This window comes from Sminthopsis crassicaudata, chromosome 4 (assembly GCF_048593235.1).
Source record: "Sminthopsis crassicaudata isolate SCR6 chromosome 4, ASM4859323v1, whole genome shotgun sequence".
NCBI lineage: Eukaryota > Metazoa > Chordata > Mammalia > Dasyuromorphia > Dasyuridae > Sminthopsis > Sminthopsis crassicaudata.
The window spans coordinates 291,725,396-291,749,203 of record NC_133620.1 but is presented as its reverse complement, the minus strand read 5'-3'; the positions used below and the strand labels follow the sequence as shown (position 1 = coordinate 291,749,203).

The window sequence follows — 23,808 nt, the reverse complement described above, 5'->3', positions numbered from 1 at the left end:
AACATCTGATCTCCCTCCTAAAATCTGCACAGCTCCTCCATGCCTCCGAGTTACCCGTCCTCTCCAATCACACCCTGGCTTCCAACCTCCAACACCAGGAGAAGAACATACTATTTTAATTTGTTTTATTTATGAAATGTTTTCATCCTGACCCCTGCAAAAAAAAAAAAAAAAAAAAAAAACAAACATACAAAACCCACTCATTTTCCTCCCCATCCTGCTCCCAACAACCTTCTGTGCTTTATTTCAAATTCTGTGCTCAGTGGCCATCTAGAAATGTGCTCATTGAGAAGCCTTATCAAGTCATTTGTGAAAGAAGTAGGAGAGAATTAGAAAGAAGTTTTGTCCACGCTACTGTAGGGCTTTGGCTACTAGCTCGTAAGCCAGCTCGATCTCCTCAGCATCTGGACAGGTAGAGGCAAACTCTTCTCGGGCATAGGCATTATGCAGGTATCTTTGCACCCCTCGAAACTCTTCTGGAATGGAAAATCCCCGATACTTCTTACATACAACCTATTGGAGAAAGAGAGGAGAGACACAAATAACATAATTAGCTGATGCTCACAGTGACCACAGTGGAAGTCTATTAATGTGTTGTATCAATATTTCTTACCCTAAAACCTTCAACATTTCCTATAGAATAAATTCCAAATTCTTTGGTCTGAAACTTAAAGTATTTACAATCTGACCCCAAATGACATCTCAAGTTCACCACGAGCCCCTTGCCCAAGCCCTCTACAAATATCAAAAGTAGTCCACTCTATTTTTGTTCCCATAATTTGCTTTCCTTCTTTTTTACCCTCTGTTGCATCTAACCAAATTCTACTCTTTATTTATAAGGCCTTGCCAAAAAGCACTTCACTACATAAATCTTTGTCAGCCCAATTAAAAATGATGTCTAAAAAAATTGTCTACTTGCATCTAGGGGAGGGGGTGGGGGGAAAGAGGGGAAAAATTGGAATAAAAGGTTTTGCAATTGTCAGTGCTGAAAATTTTTTTAAAAAAAGAAAGAAATTAACCAAAAGTTTTTTTTTAATAAAAACTCTTAGTTTTATTAGTTAAAAAATGTTTTTAAATACATAAAAGGATCACAAGAGGAAGAAATTTATATTAAAGTAAAAATATATATATAAAGATTTGTGAAGAGATTTATATGTTCTCATTTGATCCTCACAACACTATATGTTAGGTGCTAATATCCCCATTTTATAGATGAGAAAACAGGGTGGAGAAAAGAGTTGAGGCTTGCCCAGGGTCACACAGCTAAAAAGTGTCATAGACACGAAGAACCTCTGGGCTCAGTCTGGGGAGCCAACTCAATTAAACAGAAACCAGAAATGAACTTTAAGGAACATTGAGTCATATACCATTATTAGCTATGAGAAAGTCACCACTGAGAAGAGATGGTGATTCTTATGAAGACAGTTGTGCTCTCCAAAGGAAAGTCACCTTAGCTACTTACCTGTACAATGTGGAGCTTGGGCAGTAGATTGCAATCAGCCAATGTGAGCTCATCACCATCTAGAAACTTTCTGTGGGAGACACCTTCATCTTCTGCACTTGTCTCATCAATCTCCTCTGGAAGTGGTGATATCAGATAATTGTCCAGAACCTTCAATGCTTTCAACAGCCCCTTCTCTAAATCTGTTGAAGAATTAGGACCAAAATGATGGAGAAAGTCTCATAGAAACAATCAGAACAGAAAAGAATATAGACCATGAAAAAAAAAAAAAAAAAAAAAAAAGGGACTGCTAATAAGAGACCAGAAAGTAGCTAAGAAAATTAAGCAGTAAATTAAGGGTCCAAATGCTTAATTATGGAATGAAAATAAGTTCATGCAGTAGAACTAATGGAACCAGAAGCCTGGGAAACAATTATGGAGATTCAAATGGTTCAGTATGAAGATAATGAGAATGGAGGGAGATATAGGGATCTATTAGAAAGAGGGACTTTATAATGCAAGGTTGGGATAGAATATTAGTGAATCCCTGCTTCCCTCACCTATAAACTATTAACATTTTTTCCCTTCTATCTTCTGCTTCCTGGCCTGTTCTCCCCTGGTAATGGACTTTCCAGTCCCCCACTTTGCCCACCCAGTTCCCACATTACTATCAGGAACCAGGCCTCTGGCCCTTCAGACTTACTGGCATTGAGTGCTGGATTTGAATTTTTGATGTAGGCAGAAAATTTGGCAAAGACATCTAGGCCAGCTGTGTTGGATTCTGGGTTCTTAGCTGCCAACTTGGGGTACCTGGGATCAGGTGGGAGATACGGTAATAAAAAGGAGATGTACTAAGTAAAATGTGACAACCTGGGACTGCTTCCGTCCCAGACATTTCAGATTTCACACTTTCTTCCTCATTCCTCTGATCTTCTTGCTCTTTCCCAACCCAGGTTCCCCAAACATACCTAGGGGGACTCAGCACCTCCTCCAGAAACTCTTCAATTTTGTTAGTGTCTGTGTGTACTTCAGTGCCATACAGTAAAAATGGGAGCTGACCTCCAGGACACAACTTCTGTACTGTCTCTGTTCTCCTGCAGCAGGAATCCAGTTATCAGCGGGGATAGTGACTTGGGATTTCAGAAAGTCAAAGAAGATGGGAAAGAGTATTGGTAGTAGGAAGTAACCTCAGGAGAGAAATTCGATACAGAAAAAGAAGATGGGCAGGTCGGTGAGGTATAGGAGGAAAAGAGGGTAGGTAGAAAGAGGAATGGGGAGTAGAGCTAGAGAAAGAATAAAAGACAGGAAAGAAAGGGTGGAGGTGGGTAAGAGTGGGTAAAAGCAGGCTCTCACCTCTTGGTGTCTACAGTAGTGACATTGAAGGTAACACCCTTAAGCCATAGCACCATGAAAAGTCTTTGGGAGAAGGGGCAGTTCCCAATCTTGGCACCATCACTGCCAGCCTGAAATATATCCCCCCAAAAGTCAGAAAGGTCTTCCTTAGAAGCACAAACAACACAAAGTTTACATGAGGAACATTCTTTAATATTGCCTTTAATGCAATTGATGCCAGAAAAGTTTGTTCTCAGTACATAGGAATTTTCTAAGTGTTATATATGTTACAATAAAGGCTCAAAACCTCTGACAGATAGTCATGAGATATTAGGGTGACATTTTCAAACATTTTATAGCTTCACAATATTACAGCTAAAAGAAAATTCAAAGATTATTTACTCCTTTTACAGACAAAGAAAGTGAAGACAAATATCCAAGGTCATAGAACTAGAAAGTACTTAGGACTCAGACGAACCCAAGTCTTCTGAGGTCTTTCCACATTTCCATGCTTCTTTCTGACATGAATACTGTGTAACAGCTCTGTTCTGACTTTGTTTATCATGTTTTTCCCCTGACCAAAGTGCCTTCTGTCCAAAGATTTCCACACCCCCAGCCCAACATCACTAAACTCTCCAAAGTAGTCCCCTCAGTCATTTCTGTTGGAGGAAAGAAGCCAGGCTGGACCCAGGACTGGGGAAGTGCTATTTCAGGAAGAACACCTGTACCTGAATAAAATTTGGGCTTGAAGGGGGTAAGGGTCAGAATTATTAGAAGCAGAAATGGGAGGATGAAAACTGGATTCCATATGTAAGAGGAAACAGATGAGGACTGTATTATAATGGGGAACTTGTAGGGCTAGTAGCCTTGATTCTGAAGAAAGTAGGAGATGGGGAAAGGAGAGCTGGTATTTGGTACCCAATACCTAAGAGCTCTCTAAAATTCTTCTACCACTCTCAGTATGTCTAGGTGTGGATGGAGGGTTCCCAGTTCTGTCCAGGAATAGGTGAATGTAAAGGGGCAGTAACCTCTGATTAGCAAGTGGTGACCTCATCTCCCTGGGAACTTCCCCCCACCCCCACAACTTGACTGAGAGTGATTCATTTCTGCAAGTCTCCGGTCTGAGCCCACTTCCTTCCTGGAGGTGAGGGAAAATAGCAGTTTCTGAGGCCTAGTTAGCCTAAGCCTTATGTATAGTCCCTCCCTTTCACTAAAATCTATACTGCTTTCTTTCAAACACCACATTGGACCTCTCAGTCTCCAGATCTCCCCAGCCAGGGGACAACTAGGTCCCGAGCTTTTCCCTTAGTAATTCCTCTAAAAATAAGCCCTGAGGCTGGCATAGGAGTAGGGAGATAAGGACCTCACCTAAACCAGCACTTTCCTGTTTGCTTAAGGAATTGAATTAAAGGAAAGCAAAAAACAAAATACAGAAATTGAAGAGGGGAAGGATAACACAAAAAGAGGAAAAGAAGGGAAGGAGAGAGAAAAGAGAAGGAATTAAGAAGCATAAGGAAAGCTAAGGAAAGAGATCACCCGCAGGAGGCTGAAAAAAAAAAAGAAAAAAAAAAAAAAAAAAAAAAAAAGAGGGGTTGTGGAGGAGAGGAGTGAAACAGAAAAGAGAAGGCCAGACAGGACTGGGAGTGTCACAGAAATGTGTTGGGGGCAGCTAGGTGGCAGGATAGAGCACCAGTCCTGAAGTCAGGAGGACCTGAGTTCAAATCATTCCTCAGAGACTTAATACTTCCTAGCTGTGTAACCCTGAGCAAGTCACTTAACCCCAATTGCTTCAGAAAAAAAAAAAAAAAAAAAGAGAGAGAGAGAGAGAGAAGGGGAGATGTGACAGAAAGAAGCTGAGGAAAGGAAGTCAGGGAGCTATCGGGAGATTAAGGGAAATAACCCAAAGTCCAGTCTTCACCTTGATCCTCACACTTTGGATGCCATGGGAGAAGAACTTTCTTTTAGGTTCCTAAAGCTCTAAGAACTTCTAATTGATCACTTCACAAAGAAAGGGAGAATCCCTTCTGTTCTTTTCTTCATCTATCACTCCCAATTCTCCCTGCCTTTTCTACGGACCTTATAGCGCAACCCTTCCTGCTCCTTCCACAAAACTATTCCCTTAAACTCTCTGCCCTTTAACAGTCTCCTCCCTTTCCTTTCATTCCTCCATTCCCATAATTGCTGTCATCTTAGTGGGTTACTCATTCCTCCCAGATCCTTCCTCTCCCCAAGCTTCTCTCCTATCAATCCCTCTTCTTCCCTCAGCTGGTTCTCCTTTTCTCTAATTTTCCTTAAGCACAGAGGTCTTCCTTCTTCCTAATCAGCCTAAGGAATAGCAGCCCTACCCAGCACTTTTTTCTTTACTTCTTTCCACCTACCCCATGACTCACTCCTGCACTACCACCGCACCTCCAACCCCCACATATTTTTCTAACTTCTAATCTTTGGGGAGTGTGAGGGCACGGGAGTAACTCATCATATTGCTGAAAATCCTCTTCCCCCCACAATCCCCCACAGTCACCCCACGTAGCAGCACTTTCCTCGAGCCCAGGTTTGCTCTGCACCTCCCATCACCCTAGTTTTCACAACTCTCCTTCAGCCTCACTCTTTTGTTTCTCACAGATCTGAAAATCTGCACTTTTACAAACTGTTGATGAAGAATCAGAGGGATCCAAGGCTGAAGAAAGATAGTGTTTTCCATTCTACCCCCATCCCCTCAAAAACCCTGCCACTGAGGCTCTTGCCTGGAGGCAAACCCACACAGGGCTGGAAGGAAAAGAGAATAAAGGGACTTGGGGAGAGAAGTAGAAGAGAATGGGAAGGAGCAAAATTAAATTCATTGATGTGTATGAGTAGAAGGACAGATGTTCTTACCTTGACGAACAGCTCAACCTGTGCCTGCTCTTCAGCCATGGCTACGACTGCGACCAGGAAGCAGTAGGCACTGGAGAGGGAGGGGGAACTGGGAGGGGCCGGGGAAGGGAAAGTGGGTTGTGAAGTTTCAGAAGCTTTCCCCCCAAAAGTCCTGGGACTCCCCCTCGTTGCTCACCAACCAAAAAACACAAACACACACAAACACACACACACACTCCAGCTAGGTCCAGATTCTTCACACCCCCCCCCCACTCTACCCCCTCATTCGCCCCTAGCTCCTCCTCTACCTTTCCCCCGCCCAGGCTAGAGTTATGAGCTGATGACTCACCAACCAATCCAGCCCAAGAGAAGTAGGGAGGACTCCTGGATTCTGGAAATGGAGAGGAAGGGTAATCCAGCTCCCAGAGAAAGTCCTGGTTAGGGGAAGGGGAGAATGGGACTAGTTATCTGGAGCTCCCTTATGCTCCTTCCTTTTTGTCTTATTTCCAGTGATTATTGACTCCTGCTTTTCCTCTACCCCATACATGTAATCTGACACCTAGAACTAGGGAGCCTTGAGAAGCAGGGGGGGAGGATCACCTCATCGCTCCCTTCTTCTCTAGCCCTTCTGTAGCTCAGTCACTGTTGACTGGCTGTTTAGGGAGAAAGTGATGGAGGTGATGAGGTACTTAATTGCTTGAGTTATAAAAATATACCTGAATCCTGAGGTTTCCTCTCCTGGTTCCACACTAAATCAAACCAGAAGTCAGACAGATGAGGTGATAAGACTTAATAGTGAAGAACTTAAAAGAAATAACTTTCCATTACCACCCTACTGAGACACGCAGGGATGGAGGTGGGAAGTGATGGTTAATTCCTCAGAACCATCTCCCAGCTACATCCCTGGGTCCTGAGCCTCTCTTCTCCCGTTACTTCCTAGTGTTAATCCTGTCATTCCGTGTTCCTTCACCACCCAATGCCTTTACTTCTGAAACGGAGAAACTCACTCCAGGGAGCAAGAGAAAGATTAGAAGAAGCAGAAGAAACTTCATGGACAAGGAGAAATGAGGACATAGTAGGGAAAAAAATATGACAGTTGGTGGTTTCCTCTCGGGTTTAAAGGCGTTTCTCTATGTCTAGATAGCACTAGTAGCCTTTCACAACTAGAAAGTGTCCCAGCTTTGGAATGTTCTAGAGGCACAGGAACAACCTCACTGTTTTTAGAGTGTTTTAGGCTGTTTATGGATGATTCCCAAAACTCAAACTTCTTTCCCACGAAGAAGGTGGAAATAGCTGTTGTTTACATTTTATTTGGCTTCAAATGTGACCTCAGTTAGGGGCAATGAGGGAGTGAGTGGCAAAAAAATGGATTTTGTACTAAAATAGATATTATTGTACCTGTACACTAAATCTGTATTGCAGCCTCTTCCATCTCCCACTCCCCATAGTAGCCTCCCCCACTCTCAACTAGTAGAGCAGCTTCAGCTGTCTTTGTTATCAATAATTGTTTTTGGCTGGCAACCCTGTGCTATTAAACTTCTCCCAACTGTTAGGGGCCTGCCACCTTTTCCTTAGGGCATCCATCCAAGTTCCATGGATTTGATAGGGGGTTTCATCTCTGAATTAGGCCATCAGAGACAAATCCCATTCCCTACCTTTCTGGACACATTTTGTCTCTTGTTCCCCCTTCCTTTTTTCATGTTTTCCTCTAACTCTCTCTGTCTCTGTCTATCCATTTTTCTCCCCTCTGTTTCTGACACACAAACACTTTCTCCTTGAGCATATATTCGAAAACATTTTCTTCCCTTTTTCCCCCTAATCTTCTCCCAGTTTCTACTTTGCTTTTCCTTACCTTTCTATAAATCAGCAGTAGTTTCTGTAAACCAGTCCACAATCTATTCTCACCCTGATTTGAATTAATCTGCTAACATGTGGCCCTCTGCCCATCCCCCCATTTGACACTCCCTAGTGCTAGTGTTCTCCTCCCATGTATTTCCACATTCTTATTATTGCTCCATAACTCACCCAAATCTCCTCATTCCTACCTCTGTTCCTCAAGAGGATTTTCCAACCACTAGTCTTTTCCTTTAATTGTGGTTACCTAAATCCTCCCCTAATTCCCATCCCTCCTGCAGGGTTCATTTCTGTTAACTACTATTTTTTAAAATTAATTTTATTAATATCTTTTATTTTTACATCATCAAAATTTCTCCTATTATCCCTTACCAACCCCTTTCCAGAAAGCTATCTCATATAACAAATATTTTTGAAATAAAGAGGAAGAGACAAAAAATCAGCAGAACTGATAATACATTGAAAAGATCTGAAAGCATGTTTATTTTTTGTACTTTTGCAACATTCACTTTTGAGAGTTTTTTTTTTCATTTATATTATTATAATCATTATGCATATTGTTCCATCAACTAGATTTACTTCACTCTTCATCAGATCATCCCCAGTCTTTTGACTATCCACTTGTTGACATAACACCAAAAAGAAGAAGAGGACTCTGGGAGGTACACAACCAGAGGCAGATATTTAACCAGGAGCTTTCCAAAAATGGACTATGTATAATCTGCATTATGAACATTTTCTCCACCATTTTCTTAAGTTTTCATAGCCAACAAAACAATAAAGCAATAAGTTTAAATCAATAATTAAAAGGGCAAATCAATAAAAATAAATGATTTATATTAATTGCAAATTTCTAAGATGTAAATGCTCATACTAAAAATTAAGTCAACACTTTCCAGTCTATCTCCAACATACTAGTATATCCTACTCAGGGTGTGGGGTAGACATTTTGAGGAGTATCTGGGAGAAGTAGAAGATGCCTTCCTGGGAGAATAGAAAAGTGGCCCCACTTTACAGCTTAGCCTAAGGTTGTCTTCAAGTGAAGAGGTGTAGGGCATGTCCTCTGTATTAGGAAGAGACTTTATGTAAGGGGTAAAAATAGGAAACAGTTACTTTTATGACCCTCTCACTTTATCAGTCAGAGGGAAATGATCTTGCTTTTGGAATGCTTTTGGAATTTAGCTGTCTTCTATAAAGACAAGTTTGGCCCTAAAGCAGAGAAAATTCCCATCTGGCTCTTCTTCAAAAGTTTGGGAATATGGCCTATAGCATCAAACTTGATAGAGGGGCTACTTTTGCTGAAACTGACTTACTTTTAAAAAACATATTTCTTTTAAATTGAAAAAGTAATTAACTTTCTTCTTTGTTATAATGGATGGTTCTCTGGATAGAGGAGAGGAGCGATATATTTAGACATAATAAAAAGAATGGCAAACTCATTTCTAAAGTAAAATTAATATTGTAACAAAAAACCTAAAATTATACATCCTTTTTTATTATGTCGTTCTTTATCCTATTGTCTTTTTAAAATTAAGAAGTGTTTATTTTTTCTCTCTTCCACTGATTAGGAAAAATAAAAACCTTATCACAAATATACATAGTCAAGAAAAAGAAAGTCCCAGGTCTAACAATGTGTGTCTCATTCTGCGCATTCTGAATCCATCATTTCTTTGTCAAGAGGCAGGAAGTGTCTGAATGCCTCCCTTCTCAAGTGATAATGCTCTAAGTCAGAGTCGGTCGTGGCTTTGATCAGTTAAGTTTTTACAGTATTTTTCTTTTAGAAATCGTTTTCCGGGCCTGATTTTGCTTAGCTCTTTGACGGGCACTCCCTTAGTTCACGGTTCTCTGCCACTACAAGTGTTTTTGCCCAGAGAGCCTTTTCGTCTTTGTTTGATCTCTCGGGGACAGACCTTACTTACATTGGTGTAGGCTGGGGCAAAAATTATGCATAGTTTGGTGACTGGGATACATCTGTTTTTTATGTCAAGATGAACAGATTTTAAAATGAACTCAAATTCACTTAATCACTTAATTAGCACGTATTGTTTATTTGCCACGGAATCTTCTTCTCTACCCAGGAGCCTTGGTCTCTTTAAGAATCTCCCCCTCCCCTCCCCAGCTCTCCCGCTCATCCTCCACTCCAAGACCAGACAACTCCCTTCCCCCTTCCCTTCAACTCGAAAAGGCGGGAAGTTTGAAGGCAGAGCTCCACCCCTGAGTGAAGATCCACCAATAAGCTTTCGGAATTGAGTCACGCGCCTTCATCTCCTCGGGCCAGAAAGGCAATCCGACCTTCCCCCCGGACTCCGAGAGCTTCCGGCCAGACTCACCCCACCCTCCTTCTTCGGCCCTGCCGCGGCGCGCGTGCGCGGGGGGAGGGCGCGCCCCTCCTTTCTTCCTTGCCACACTTCGCTCTCTTCCCCTTCTCTCCCAGTCTGTAGGTGTGGCCGCGTCTGGAGGAAGAGCCGGGGGGCGCGTTGTAGCGGAGCGAGATTTGGGGCCTCCCTCGAGTAGATTTACTTGACTAAATTCCCAGCTCTTCCCATCCCCGCCCCGCCCTCAGCTCTCGAAGTGGGGAAAAAAAAGGCAAATTGCAAACTCTCCCGGAGCGCCCCGGCCCCGCCCCCTGTCGTTTCCCACCGCCTTCCTCAGGGAAGCCTGCCCGGGCCTGCTGTGCCTTAGTGGCCAGAGACTTGCTGTGTGATCCTGGGCACGGCAATCAGTTACTCTGGTCCTCGACTTCTTTCTTCACTGATTAAATTGCAGAGAATGAACTAGATTATCACTTACATTGTCTTTTGCCTTGAAATTTAGGATCCTTCACTCGCTGGTTCGACATTTTTATACGTGGGGTTCTGCCCTAGGTGGAGCACTGGAGCACTTCGGGGAGGGGCTGGGGTTAGGGGAAGAAAAGGACGCTCAGGCTGGCATCTTTTCTTCTTCTAGACTCCTGGGGTCCCCGAGAACCATGGCTTTCTTGGGAGCCCAAACCAGTGGCATCCTGCACGATCAGGGAGCAGAAGTCCCTTCCATTCTAGAGCAGGATGGAGAAGAGGAGGAGGAAGAGGAACAAACAGAGGTGGGGGGGAGGGGGGGCTGCACGGAAACCCCGTCTCTGCCCAGACAAAGGGGGTCAGCGGGCCCCTGCAGAGCTGGGGATGGCAGCAGTAGTTTGGAAATGACCACGGTTACTCCGGCAGACTTACTTGTGTGTGCTGTGGCATTCTGGATGCCTGGGCATGGCCTACTACGACAGCGCCGACTCCACCATCTATTTCCTGCCAGACACTCCTGAGTGTGATCACCTTAAACTTCTCCAGAGAGGTGAGAACAGTCCTCAGGAGGCTGCAGGATGAACAGTGATACTATCTGCCCCTAATTCATTCTATTCAGCCCTTCTTGTGAAGCTCATTTTTAGCAATCTCCTCTCCCTGCCCTGATGGGCCTGTCGTCCCCACGCTCCCAGTTCCTGGCCTTCCTGTCCAGGTCCCAGCATGCAAGTGGCCTCTTGGGGTGACAAGGCTTCGGCCAATGGGAGGGCTTCTAAGTTGCACTTAACTAAGTCTATTTTCTCCTATCAAGTTGTGGATGAAATCAACCCAAGATCCATCATTACAAGCGCCAAGCAAGATGAGAACATGGCTCGTTTTCTAGAGGGCCTGGGTGAGGGCTTGAGGGAGAACTTTGTATGTGGTGCCTTGTGAGTGTATGAATGCATTTAATGTCTAGGAGATTAGGTGTCAGTAGAAATTTTGGGGGAGAACTAATAATATCTGGAAGAGGGCTGTTGCATCTGGGAGACAACCAGGGCTGACAATCTTGGGGGAGGCTAAAGGGAAAGAGATAAACTGGGGGCCTCAAGCTGAAGCCATCCTTCTCTGCTTCTCCTGCAGTCTCACCTGAACACAAGCAACTGGGGATCCCCGAAACTGTATTGTTGCCTCGTGTGGATTTTGGTATCAGCCCAACCCATAACTTTTATCCTGACTCAATAGCCCCATTCCTCACCCTCATTCTTTATTTTTCTTATACTATGTCACCATCACCAAGGGTAGCTACCTCCTTCCCCCAACTCCAGCCCTAAAATGAAAGGATTAGATTACATGATCTCTAAACACACTAAAGTTCTGATATTCTGTGACTTGTCTCTTCAACTACCCTATCTCCACAGGTCTAGAAATAAGCAAACAGCGCATCCTCTCTGGTAACTTTTCCTTCATCCCAGAATCCTTGACATATACTGAGAAAATCCTCTTCCTCTCTTCCATCATCCCATTCGATTGTCCTCTCATGGTTAGAAGGGTTTTTGAGGGTGGCAGAAGGGAAAGTTGGTCTGGGAGGAAGAAAACTGCCCCAGACCAGATCAGAGGCCATGGGAGGGAGACCTAGCTGGTCCCTAAAAAAGCTTCTAGTTAGGTTCTATCATACCATTCATGTCCTCAGAGGGACTTGACACATCTCTCCCCTTGCCCTTGCCCCTCTTATCACTAGATACAAGCTCTAGGAGGATTGCTCAAGTTTCTGAATCGGAGAAGAGTCAGTGTGGAACTGGAAGATGGTAGTGTCAACGTCCCAATTCTAGGCTTCAAGAAATTTGTCTTGTAGGTAACCCACCCAATGTTGGGGGGGGGGGGAGAATAGGACTAGGGGAATGTGATAGAAGTCAGAGAAGGGCAAGAAATCTTAGAAGCCACCGGTACTGATTCATAGGTGAGTGAACAAAAATCCCATGCACAACATCCTCTCCTGACAACAATCCAGTTTTTATTTGAAGACTTTCAGTGATGGGGAACTCACTACTTCATGAAGCAGCCTTTTCCACCTTTGTATAGTTTCTAATTTTTTGGAAGTTTTTCCATATAGATTTTGAGGTTAACAACACAAGGTCAATATAGAGGACACAGATGTTCAAAAGCTAAAATGACTTTGGGAATAATGGGAGTCTCTCCAATCTTACTTGCCTTTTTGCTTTGTCTCCTATCCTCAGAACAGATCTCGTGAGCATAGACCAGGATACTTATAGGTAAGGAGATAAAGAGACAGACAGATTTTAGGAGAAGGTGAAAAGGAGGATTAAATCCCTAATGCTCTAAAAAGCCTAATGAGGTATCTTCTCTGATCCTAGATTTATCTAGAGAAAGAGGGCAGAATGGATGGGAGTAGGGAAAAGAGATGCTATATCATCTTTTCTAAAAGGGAAAAAAAGGCAATTGAGGGAAGAATTTATTTCTAGATCCCAGAATTGTGCGTCTCGCCTCCACCTAAAAAGATTCTTCACCCATTTAGGGCATGTCATCTGGACTCCTAGATTGTATCTTCCTCTTCTTTCTCTCCCCCAACTGTTCCCCACAGTGTCCTGCAAATATTTAAGAGTGAGACCCATCCATCGGTGTACAAAGTAGTCAGTGGACTAAAGGAGGGGCTCAGCCTGTTTGGTAGGTGGCATCTCCTCCACTGTCCTAGAAAATGCAGGGCATTCATTCTCTTTCCCCACAAAGGCTTTGTCTGCTTTATGTGTTTATGTGCACATCAGCTAGTGCTAGCCATTTCACTCATGTTTCTGTCAGTTTTTGGGTCCCCTTTGATAGAGCTTTTCTGTTATTAAGAATCTTTGGATTTTATGTTTCTTTGATGAAGAGAATCAGTGTAATTAATTTATGTATTCCTTTTCTTCATTATCTTTGTTTCTTTTATAGGCTCTGACTTTTCTTCTGTCCTGATTTACGCTTTTGCCCATGTTTTCTCTTTCTCTCTGTATATATATATATATATATATATATATATATATATATATATATATATATATATAGCTGTCACCTAGATAATTTGCTATCTTTATGTGAAATTCTGTGATTTGTATAGTATTTACCCAGCCCTGCCCTTTTCCTATACTCTATAATGCTGGCTCAGGATGTGGCTTGGCACCTGGCTCTGGCTTCCTTTGTGTTCTAAATCCGGGAACGCCCCTGAGCATGCCTCACCAACACCAGGGCCCCAGGCACTGATGCCTCAATCCTAATCTCCCTATTGGGTCATGCCCCTGCTTGGTCTGATACACCCATTCCTCTTCCCCCACCCCTGATGTGTTTAATTCCACTTTCTCAGGAATTCTCAACCGGTGCAGGTCCAAAAGGGGCGAAAAACTGCTCAGGTGAGCCTGTTAAAATCATAGTACATTATAATTGCATAGTCATTTACAATTTACATCTATTATCATAGTTTTCAATGTCAAAAAAATATTACATGGGGGGGGGGGAAATGTGATCAACTCTATATATCTAACCCATTGAAAGCCCCCAGGGACAAAATAGAAAAGAAGCTTTGCTGACCTCCATATGAAGCATCCAAGGAAAGCAGGAAATGGTAGGAGAGAGTACAACCCCTTTTATAGTTTCTGGTTGCAGCAAGGGTTAATGGGCAAACAATTTGCATGGAGATAGGGAGGACAGAGATTATTTTCCCCGTTTCTTTTAATAAAGAAACTGTGACCCAGAAATGTTCACAGTCCAAAGTCAGTCACATCAATTCTGAGACTTGAAACCTAGGCTTCTGTGTTTTTAATAATACAATGAACTACCTTACATACAAACACTCATGAACAAAACCATGTAATATCTACAGACACACAGGGCATAATATATACTGAGTATGCATTACATATAAAATGCATGAATACACCATAAATATACATATAGAAAATAAATGCAAAAAAATCCAACATGGCAGTTAATAATATTATACATTAATGCAAATGTATGGTTTATATTAGTATTTATCGTATTTATACACACTTATCTTAGCACCCAGACTTACCATCTGATCAAGAATGTTTATATGTTTCTCCATCTGTACAATGAAAAAATTTGGCTAGATAACCTTTTAAGTTTCTTTCAACCTAAGACTAGAGGCAGTGAAGAATGGATATATGTATAGCATTTATATAGCTTTTACTATCTACCAGGCATTGTGCTAATCACTTTACAATTATTATTCCTTTTGATTATCACAATGACCCTGAGAGGTAGGTGCTATTATTATCCCCATTTTATAGATGAGAAACTAAGGCAGATGATAACAGAGTGACTTGCCCAAAGTAACCAAACAGATTCAAACTCAAGTCTTTTTGACTCTTGACTCCCAGGCATTCTATCCACTTTGCCACATAGCCTATCTCAGAACCAGGAAAAACTTGAGTCCAAGTGCTCCTCTCATGGTTATATAAGTGAGTATGACCTTGAGCAAATCCAATAGCCTTTCAGTGCTCTAGATCAGAGGTGTCAAGCGCAGGGCCTATAGACTGGATTAGTAACATTCTGAGTGGCCCAAACCAGATTAAAATGTAATTGAGATGTATTGAACAAAATAAATGAAAATATACTAAAATAATGTTGAGATGTGGTTAATAATTCAATATGCACTCCATGTTTCTATTTGCATTTGAAACATTGCTCTTAAAATCAAAAGTTGTAGAGGAGTTACCTTATTTTAGGGAATTCCCTCTATCATTGAAGTCATACAGGTCTCCCTCTTCAGTTCTAATATTCTGCATCCATGTGTATGAGTGATATTTTAATTGATGCACATATATTTGGCATTACAAGGTAGATTATAGAGCTGGGACAGACTACAAGAGGCCCCTCATTTTACAGATGAAGCTTCCAAAGCTCAGGGAAATTAAGCATCAGAGGTGGGATAAGAAGATAGATCCTGTGCTTTGAGAGTCTTTTCATGTACTCTGCTACCTCTCTGAGGGTGCAGGAGTTAAAAAACACTTTTCTCGTGAGTTGCTTCCTTTCTATTATTTCCTTTGCTTCTTGGCAGCTAGGTGGTACAGTGGCTGGGCTTGAAGTCAGGAAGACTTATTCAAGTCTTCATTCTCTATTCAATTTCTTCATTCCATTCTCTATTCAAATTCTGCCTTAGACACTTACTTGTGTGATCCTGGGTGAGTTATTTAGTCCTAGTTTGCCTGTTAACTGTAAAATGTGGATAATAATAGCATCACCTTACAGAGTTTTTGTGAGCGTCAAGTAAGATAATATTTGTAAAAACTATTTAGTTTGGTGCCTGGCACATTGTAGGTGCTAGATAAGTTCCTTCTTTTCCCATTAGGAATACAAAAACCAAGTCACACAAATACACTCTAGTGTCTCATAGTGTACACATACTGATTTTTTGAGCCAGAAGCCCACTGACATAGGAAAAAAACTAGACATTAGCCTCTCTTCTGCACGTATCTCAGGCTGTGGTTGATGCGGCCAACTCGAGACTTGGAGGAACTGAATTCCCGTCTAGATGTTATCCAGTTTTTCCTGCTGCCTCAAAACCAAGAGATGGCACTGACCCTGCACAGACTCCTGAGCCACATCAAGAATGTACCTGTAAGCCAGGAAGGGTAGGAGAAGCAAAGTAAGGGGAGAGATTAGGGCTATCCTGGAAGTTTAGATGCTAGGATCCCTTTGAGAAGAGGAGCAATGATAGATGTCTGGTTTGTCTGTAGCTTATCCTGAAACGTATGCTCCTGTCACAGACTAAGGTTAGCGACTGGAAGATTCTCTATGAGGTAAGGATTCCTATTTCCCCCATCCCTACCTTATCCCCTAACTACTAAACTCCAGAGAACTTTCCAGACTAAGCCTCATGAGGGCTGGGGCTCTATCTTCTCTGAACTTTGTATCCTCCAATACCTAACATAATAGCTCCGCATTAATTTATTCTACATCTTTCTTTGTGCTATTCCATGCATGCTGGAATGCTCTTCTTTGCCTATTCAAATCCTCACCAACCTTGTAGGCTCATTTCAAGTTCCACCTTCAGGAAAGCTTTCCTCAACTATCCTAGTTACACAAATTATAGGAACATGGAACTTAAAGCTAAAAGAGCCTGTGAGACCATTTTCTTCATTTCATAGATGAGGAAACTGAGACTTGTAAGAAAGAATTTCAAAAAAGGCATCCAGGGTCTTCTTTTTCTCCTTATATGATTTCTTGTAGCATTTTACCACATTAATAATCAATTATTCTGTACTTCATGTACTAAGATCTCATTCCCATGCTATACTTCACTGGGTTATTAAAGGCCTTGGCATTGAAGTACACGCTCTGACAGATCACATCAAACTTTAGAGTATGGGTTCACCTAGTTTCTGCCCAGAGGCCTCTGCACCAACCATGTCTCTCCTAGAAATATTCTTTTCCATAATGTACTCTGTTATCTGAAGAACAGGCTAACAAAATTAGAGAAGTTTTTTTAGCCATAGCAATTGTCTAAGATTGTTTATATCAGATTGACTTATAGAAGGGAACACTCATATTAAGTTATCCTTAAATCATTAAATGTATTAAAATATCTATGTTTATTATGTATTTTTCCAGCTAAAAGGTAAAAGCTTCTTGAGGGCAGAGATTATTTTCTGATTCTGAAGTTGCAGGAACTTTTTGAACAGTTGTTCCAAATTGATATCCTCCAACCTTCTTGACTCTTTCTTACCCAAATACAATTTCTGCCAATCTATTCTCCCAAGTAGCACTTCCCTTCTTTACCTGTATCATCCCATGCATGCCTTTCTCTGCTTGTATTTGTCTTTTGTTTACATGTCTTTCTTCATGGCCTCTTCTTTTTTTCTCTACCATTGGTTACACACTATTTCTGTTTTTCTGTGTCTTCTTTGCCATCTTTTTTTTTTTCAGAGTACTCTAGAAAGCAACCCCCCCCAATTCTTTTCCACTTCCTCTGCAGACAGTGCATAGTGCTCTGGGCCTTCGAGATACTTGTCGATCTCTGCCTCAGTCCACCCAGCTTTTCCGGGATATCACTCAAGAATTTTCTGATGACCTCTGCCACATTGCCTGCCTCATTAACAAAGTGGTAAGGGAATAAAGAAAAAGAAGAGATGGGAGAACAGGGCAGAAGGATGAAACTGAATGGTGGCATAAGGGGAGAAATAAGCAAAGAGGGAGGAGCAAATTATTAAAGACAGGTTTGTGGGGACTGGAAAAAATGTAGGGCAAGGGGAAGAGATGGGAAATAGAGCAATAAAACTGGGAGTTGAAAAACAAAAGTGGAAATAGAATGGGATTAGAAGCAGGGAAGGATGGGCTACAGTATTATTAGAGATTTATCTGAGAGGAGAGAGACAAAATCCAGAAGGCCTAAGACTACAGTGGGGAGCAGGGAGGAATATGAAGTAGATTTGGGACTATGATGAGAGGAACAAGTTCTCCCCATCTAGGTGGACTTTGAGGGCAGCATTGCTGAAAATAGATTCACTGTCCGACCCAACATTGATCCAGATATTGATGAGAGTAAGTTTAAAGAGAGGGGCCCCATCTTCTTGAAACATAGATATGTTCCATCAAAGGTTATCTTATTACTGGAAACCTCCCTCCCTCCCCCATGGCTAAAATCTGGAGAAGGGTGTAAGGAGGAAATATCAGTCCTTATTTTTGGAAGAGCAAAGATGTGCAGAGCTCAATAAGGTATATACAATTTAGACCAAAGTCCCTGCCCCAGTGAAGTTTATCTCAAGAATATGTGAAAAGTACATCGGCATTATTCACTTATTCTTTTTCTAGAGAAACGGAGGCTGATGGGACTTCCAAGTTTCCTCACAGAAGTTGCCCGAAAAGAGCTGGAGACTCTGGATAGCCGTATTCCTTCATGCTGTGTTCTGTACATCCCCTTGGTGAGAGAAGAATTATGACATCTCCTTTACAACTCATCCTGACACTTTGGGGCAGTGATGCACTGGTAAATGTTTGACAACTGGTTCTCCAAGTGGAAAAAAAAGTACACCATTGTGTATTCTATTACTGTTCATTTTAATCTATATTATTGACATTTTTTCCCATTACTTTCTTAAGTCTAGATAATCAACAAATTAGTATAAGTCAAGCTCTGATTTTAAGTATTTGCCAGTTTCTAGTTGTAAATGTACATGCTAAAATTTTAATGTTAGCTTATGCTGTTTCAAACTGGCTCTAGCACAATTCTGCTTTTAGGGGACATTAGTCTTATTCTGGTGGGATATAGATGGACCCAGAAACCTCTAGGGGAACCCAATGGATATTGAAAGGAACAATAGAGCCTCTTGGGGAAACATGGAAGACAGTCTTTTGAGTACCCTGGGATAGTTAAGGTCATGCCTTAGAATAACCTTTAAATTTATTTTCCCTTATTTACCTCTCTAGATTGGCTTCCTTCTCTCTATTCCCCGCCTGCCCTTTATGGTAGATCGAAGTGACTTTGAAATTATGGGTCTAGATTTCATGGTGAGAAGCTGGTCCTGTGTGGGATAGGGATGGTGGTGAATAAGATTAGGAACTAAGGTGTGGGGTAGCAAAGATGAGGAATGAGTTGAGTTAGCGACCAAGGCAATTCTATTTCTCAGCCTCAACCCACAGTTTGATCTTTGTAAGCTCTAGAGCAAAGGAAAGAGAATGAGAATGGAAAGGAGGAAGGAGTTGGGAGAGGGGAGAGAAGCAAAAAAAAAATCAGAAGTCAAAAAGAAGGGGACTCCCTATGGAAAAAGAGTTGTGAGCACCATTATGGGTCTAATCTGTGTCCCCACAGTTTTTGTCTGAAGAGAAGCTACATTATCGAAGTACCCGAACCAAGGAATTGGACTCTATCCTGGGGGACCTTCATTGTGAGATTAGAGGTAAGTGAACTGATAGGTGTTGGCCTAGAGAATCCTTCTCTTTTCTCTAACTCCATTAACTCTTTCTTATTGGATCCTGTTTTCACATTTCCCTTCTCTGTGTTCCTTGGTCTTCCTCCCTTTCCCTTTCTTTTGGGCTCCCTGTTCCCTACAGATGGAGAGACACTACTCATGTACCAGCTGCAGTGCCAGGTGCTATCCAGGGGGCCGATGTTGAACCGCGTGATAGATCTTGCTTCCCGACTAGATGTCCTACTGGCCCTGGCTGGGGCTGCCCGGGATTATGGCTATTCACGACCCCAGTATTCCTCTAAAATTCCTGGGGTGAGAATACAAGATGGCAGGTCAGTATTAAATGTTGTGGGAATCAAAATGGGACCAGAAGGATGAATGGGCATTATGGCTCTCACATAGCACTTCTTCCTGAACATCAGGAAGAATCAGGAATAGGCAATATAATTGACATTTTTCAGCTTCTTTTTATTTTTGTAAATATTCATCCATATTTGGGTGTCTACCTGCCAAGACAAATCCAAGAACTATATGAACACTTCTCACACAAATAATATCAGATCTAAACAATTGGAAAAATATCAATGATTCATGGCTAGGCTAAGCTAATATAATAAAAATGATAATTCTGCCTAAAGTGGTTTACTTGCTCAGTGGCATGCCAACCAAACTACCAAAACATTATTTTATAGAATGAGAAAATATAATAACAGAATGCATCTGGAAGAACAAAAGGTCAAGAATATCAAGGGAATTAATGAAAAAAATATATAAAGGATGGTGGCTTAGCAGTGCTAATGCTAAAACTATATTATAAAGCAGCAGTAATCAAAACCATTTGGTACTGGTTAAGAAATAGATTAGTGGAATAGATTAGATATACACAACACCATAATCAAGACATAGCAATCTAGTATTTGATAAACCCCAAATTCCAGTTTCTGGAATAAGAACTCACTATTTGACAAAAATTGCTGGGAAATCTGGAAAATAATATGTCAGAAAATCAGCATAGACCTACATCTCACACTCCATAACCAAATAAGATCAAAATAGATACATGATTTGAGCATAAAGAATGGTACCATAAACAAATTAGGAAAACAAGGGATAATTTACCTATTAGATCTTTGGAGAAGGGAGGAATTTATGACCAAAGAAGAACTAGAGAATATTATGAAAGGCAAAATGGGCAACTTTGATTACATTAAGTTAAAATTTTTTTGCGGGGCAGCTAGGTGGCACAGTGGATAGAGCACCAGCCCTGAATTCAGGAGGACCGGAGTTCAAATCTGCTCTCAGACACTTAAACTTCCTAGCTGTGTGACCCTAGGCAAGTCACTTAACCCCAGCCTCAGGAAAAAAAAAAAAAATTTTGCACAAAAATTTCTCAGTTCTCCTGACTTCAGGACTGGTGCAGACTGCACTGTCTAGCTGCCTCCACAGTTAACCTTTCTCTGGCCATTCCTAGACATCCACTAATGGAGCTGTGTTCCCATACCTTTGTACCAAACTCTGCTGAGAGTGGTGGAGACAGAGGAAGGATCAAAATCATCACAGGCCCCAACTCATCAGGAAAAAGCATTTACCTTAAACAGGTGGGGGGATTCCTTTTTTATGATTTATTACCACTTTCACCACCTGCCTCTCAGAGCTTTTCATTTCTGTGCTTTGATCTGGCTCTGGTTCACTTTTTGTTGGTTTTCATTTCTTTCACTTAGTTCCTCCTTAACCTCAGCATGACATAGGGATATTATTTTATCAGGGATCTTGGGGCTGGTGTTGGACACAAATTGTTCATTCCCCACCCATAATCTTAAAAGTTTGTCCATTTTTTCTTCCATAGTTCCCCAACTCCTTTAGATATCTTAGCCTATTTCTGACTTCATCCCACAGATTCTGGTCTTTCTTCATTCCCCAACTCTTTTTTTTTTTTTTTAATTTTTATTTTATTTTATAATTATAACATTTTTTTTTATTATATATATATATATATATATATATATATTTTATAATATTATCCCTTGTATTCATTTTTCCAATTTACCCCCCCTCCCTCTATTCCCTCCCCCCGACGACAGGCAATACCATACATTTTACATGTGTAATTATAACATTTTTTTGACAGTACATATGCATGGGTAATTTTTTACATTATCCCTTGCACTTACTTCTATTCAGATTTTTTCCCTTCCTCCCCCAACCCCCTCCCCCAGATGGCAAGCAGTCTTATATATGTTAAATATATTACAGTATATTCTAGATACAATATATGTGTGTAGAACCGAATTTTTTGTTGCACAGGAAGAATTGGATTCAGAAGGTAAAAATAACAGTTTACATTCATTTCCCAGTGTCATTCCCCAACTCTTATCCTCACTACTTTTCTTTCCTCTCCTCCATCCAGATAGGTCTGATTACCTTCATGGCTCTAGTAGGGAGCTTTGTGCCAGCAGGCAAGGCAGAAGTTGGAGCAGTAGATGCCATTTTCACTCGAATCCACAATTTTGAGTCAGTCTCCCTTGGTCTCTCCACATTCATGATTGATCTCAACCAGGTTAGAAGGAGCAGAGGGAACTAAAGGTGGCAAAGTGGATGGGGGTAATTTAGGGAACCTCCACCCTGAAAACCACTCAATATATGAAACAAACCCCTCTTCCTATCTGAGAAAAAGGGGTGAAAGTGTAGAGAGTCAGAGGAATGAATGAAATCTTCCCATTTCCATTTCTATTATCAGGTGGCAAAAGCTGTGAACAATGCCACTGAGAGGTCCCTGGTCCTCATTGATGAGTTTGGGAAGGGAACTAACACGGTAAGGCAAAAGTGACTAGGAACCAGGGAAGAAGAGGAGGAACTGGGAGTGGGTCGATGGGAAAAAGAAGAAAAGCTACATGGAAATGAAAGGAAGGGTCAAAGGAGAATAATGGAGGGAGAAGATAGGGGCAGACTTGAGGAATAGAGAAAGTACAGATCTGTATATGACCTGTAATCCTTATTCTGTTTTTTTTTTCTTTTATTAATTTTATAATTATACATTTTTTTGACAGTATATATGCATGAGTAATTTTTTTTATAACATTATCCCTTGTGTTCATTTTTCCAGATTTTCCCCTCCCTCCCTCTACTCCCTCCCCTAGATGACAGGCAATCTCATACATTTTACATGTGTTACAATATAACCTAGATATAATATATGTGTGTAAATCCATTTTTCTTGTTGCATGTTAAGTATTGGATTCCGAAGGTATAAGTAACCTGGGTAGATAGACAGTAGTGCTAATATTTTACATTCAATTCCCAGTGTTCCTTCTCTGGGTGTAGTTTATTCTGTTCTATATACCCTCCTCAGGTAGATGGACTGGCACTTTTAGCCTCTGTTCTCAGACACTGGGTGTACCAAGGACCCAACTGCCCCCAGATCTTTGTTGCCACCAACTTTGTGAGCCTCATTCAGCTGCAGCCTCCTGGATCCCTTGTGGAGTATCTGGTGATGATACCAATCTTACCTTTAAGATAAAAGCATCTTCTAAATCTAAAATTCAGAACCCAGTTTGGTAGTTTTCTATGAACAATAATCCTCTCTTCTGATAAACTGAAAGCTAAGGGTGAGAATTATTGCTTCTATCATCATTCTGGGAGCTTCCCAAATTTTGTCTCTACAGTCTGAGGGTAGAGAAATGTGTCACCTCTTTCCTCAGTCTCTCAAAGAAGCAACTCATCCCAGGATGTTCAGAAAAATAAAGTATGTGATAGATTTTCCATTTTTCTCTTCCACAAGACCATGGAGACCTGCAGAGATGGAAATGATCTCATCTTCTTATATCAGGTCCGAGAAGGTGTTGCAAATGCCAGTCATGCCTCTCACACAGCAGCCCAAGCTGGACTTCCAGCTAAACTCATTACTCGTGGATTGGAGGTAATGGAATATACATAGCATCCAGCTCACTAATTCATAGCCTTCTTTCCCCTTGAATCCTTAACTCTTTTCTTGGACCCAGTATCTAGTCTCCAAAATCTTCAAGGCACACCTCTTGACCATCCTATCTTGCTTCTTTTCATTTTCCAGGTCTCAGAGTTGATCCAAAAAGGAAAGCCAATTAAGCCTGATAAAGGACTTTTAAAGGACAATCAGATGGAAAAGTGAGCATCCAATCCCAGCTTTCATGTTCCTTCTCCTCTAGAAAACCCAAACATATTATTTCTCCAACACCCTCTCTACTTTAGTTGCCAGGCTTTGGTGGATAAGTTCCTGAAACTGGATTTAGAAGATCCCGAATTGGACTTGAGCAATTTCATGAGTCAGCAAGTTCTACCTACAGCTTCCTCTATTCTCTGATCAGCCCTCTTTCTTCAGGATATCAAGTGCTCTTTTATCCCTTCTCTTCAACTCCAGATCTTCTACCCCTAACTTTAGTATTGTTTGCCTGAGGGAAAACTATGATTTGAGGAATAAAACATATAATTTGGAAAAACCATTGCTTTCCTGGACCCTCTAAAAGCAAAGGCAGGTGGTAACTGAAGTACCCCATTAGAGGAATACCAACACCACCAAAATCCCAGAAGAGTAACTTTTATTACTTTTGAAAGACCATATGGATAACTTGGGAGAAACATAGCAATAATAAATCACTTCATGCTGGAAATGTTGACTGGCTTC

At 41.4% G+C, this 23,808-nt stretch overlaps 2 protein-coding genes across 8 annotated transcripts; one reads left to right on the top strand and one right to left on the bottom strand.

Moving 5' to 3' along the window:
- Positions 1-108: 108 nt before the first annotated feature.
- CLIC1 (chloride intracellular channel 1) lies at positions 109-10,955 on the bottom strand. 3 transcript variants are annotated; one of them, XM_074311444.1, is made up of 8 exons: positions 10,687-10,955; positions 5,976-6,060; positions 5,648-5,735; positions 2,795-2,904; positions 2,410-2,535; positions 2,145-2,251; positions 1,463-1,644; positions 109-513 (listed from the first exon to the last, which is right to left on the bottom strand). In XM_074311444.1, the coding sequence occupies exons 3-8, from the start codon at positions 5,684-5,686 to the stop codon at positions 352-354; spliced, it is 726 nt and encodes a 241-aa protein (XP_074167545.1). In that variant the 5' UTR covers positions 5,687-5,735; positions 5,976-6,060; positions 10,687-10,955; the 3' UTR covers positions 109-351. The 3 variants fall into 3 exon arrangements, with proteins under 3 accessions (XP_074167545.1, XP_074167546.1, XP_074167544.1); XM_074311445.1 differs by lacking the exon at positions 10,687-10,955 and adding an exon at positions 7,479-7,529; XM_074311443.1 differs by lacking the exons at positions 5,976-6,060; positions 10,687-10,955 and having other exon boundaries at positions 5,648-5,943.
- On the top strand, positions 7,945-23,510 carry MSH5 (mutS homolog 5). 5 transcript variants are annotated; one of them, XM_074311431.1, is made up of 25 exons: positions 9,810-10,310; positions 10,427-10,559; positions 10,681-10,804; positions 11,063-11,143; positions 11,374-11,436; positions 11,652-11,773; positions 11,972-12,081; positions 12,468-12,503; positions 12,833-12,915; positions 13,586-13,631; positions 15,723-15,861; positions 15,981-16,043; positions 17,219-17,347; positions 17,712-17,784; positions 18,055-18,164; positions 18,670-18,750; positions 19,052-19,139; positions 19,294-19,483; positions 20,623-20,749; positions 21,559-21,708; positions 21,889-21,963; positions 22,501-22,638; positions 22,930-23,067; positions 23,218-23,291; positions 23,376-23,510. In XM_074311431.1, the coding sequence occupies exons 2-25, from the start codon at positions 10,449-10,451 to the stop codon at positions 23,485-23,487; spliced, it is 2,463 nt and encodes an 820-aa protein (XP_074167532.1). In that variant the 5' UTR covers positions 9,810-10,310; positions 10,427-10,448; the 3' UTR covers positions 23,488-23,510. The 5 variants fall into 5 exon arrangements, with proteins under 5 accessions (XP_074167533.1, XP_074167535.1, XP_074167536.1 ...); XM_074311432.1 differs by lacking the exon at positions 12,468-12,503 and having other exon boundaries at positions 7,945-10,559; XM_074311434.1 differs by lacking the exon at positions 18,670-18,750 and having other exon boundaries at positions 7,945-10,559.
- Positions 23,511-23,808: the final 298 nt, after the last annotated feature.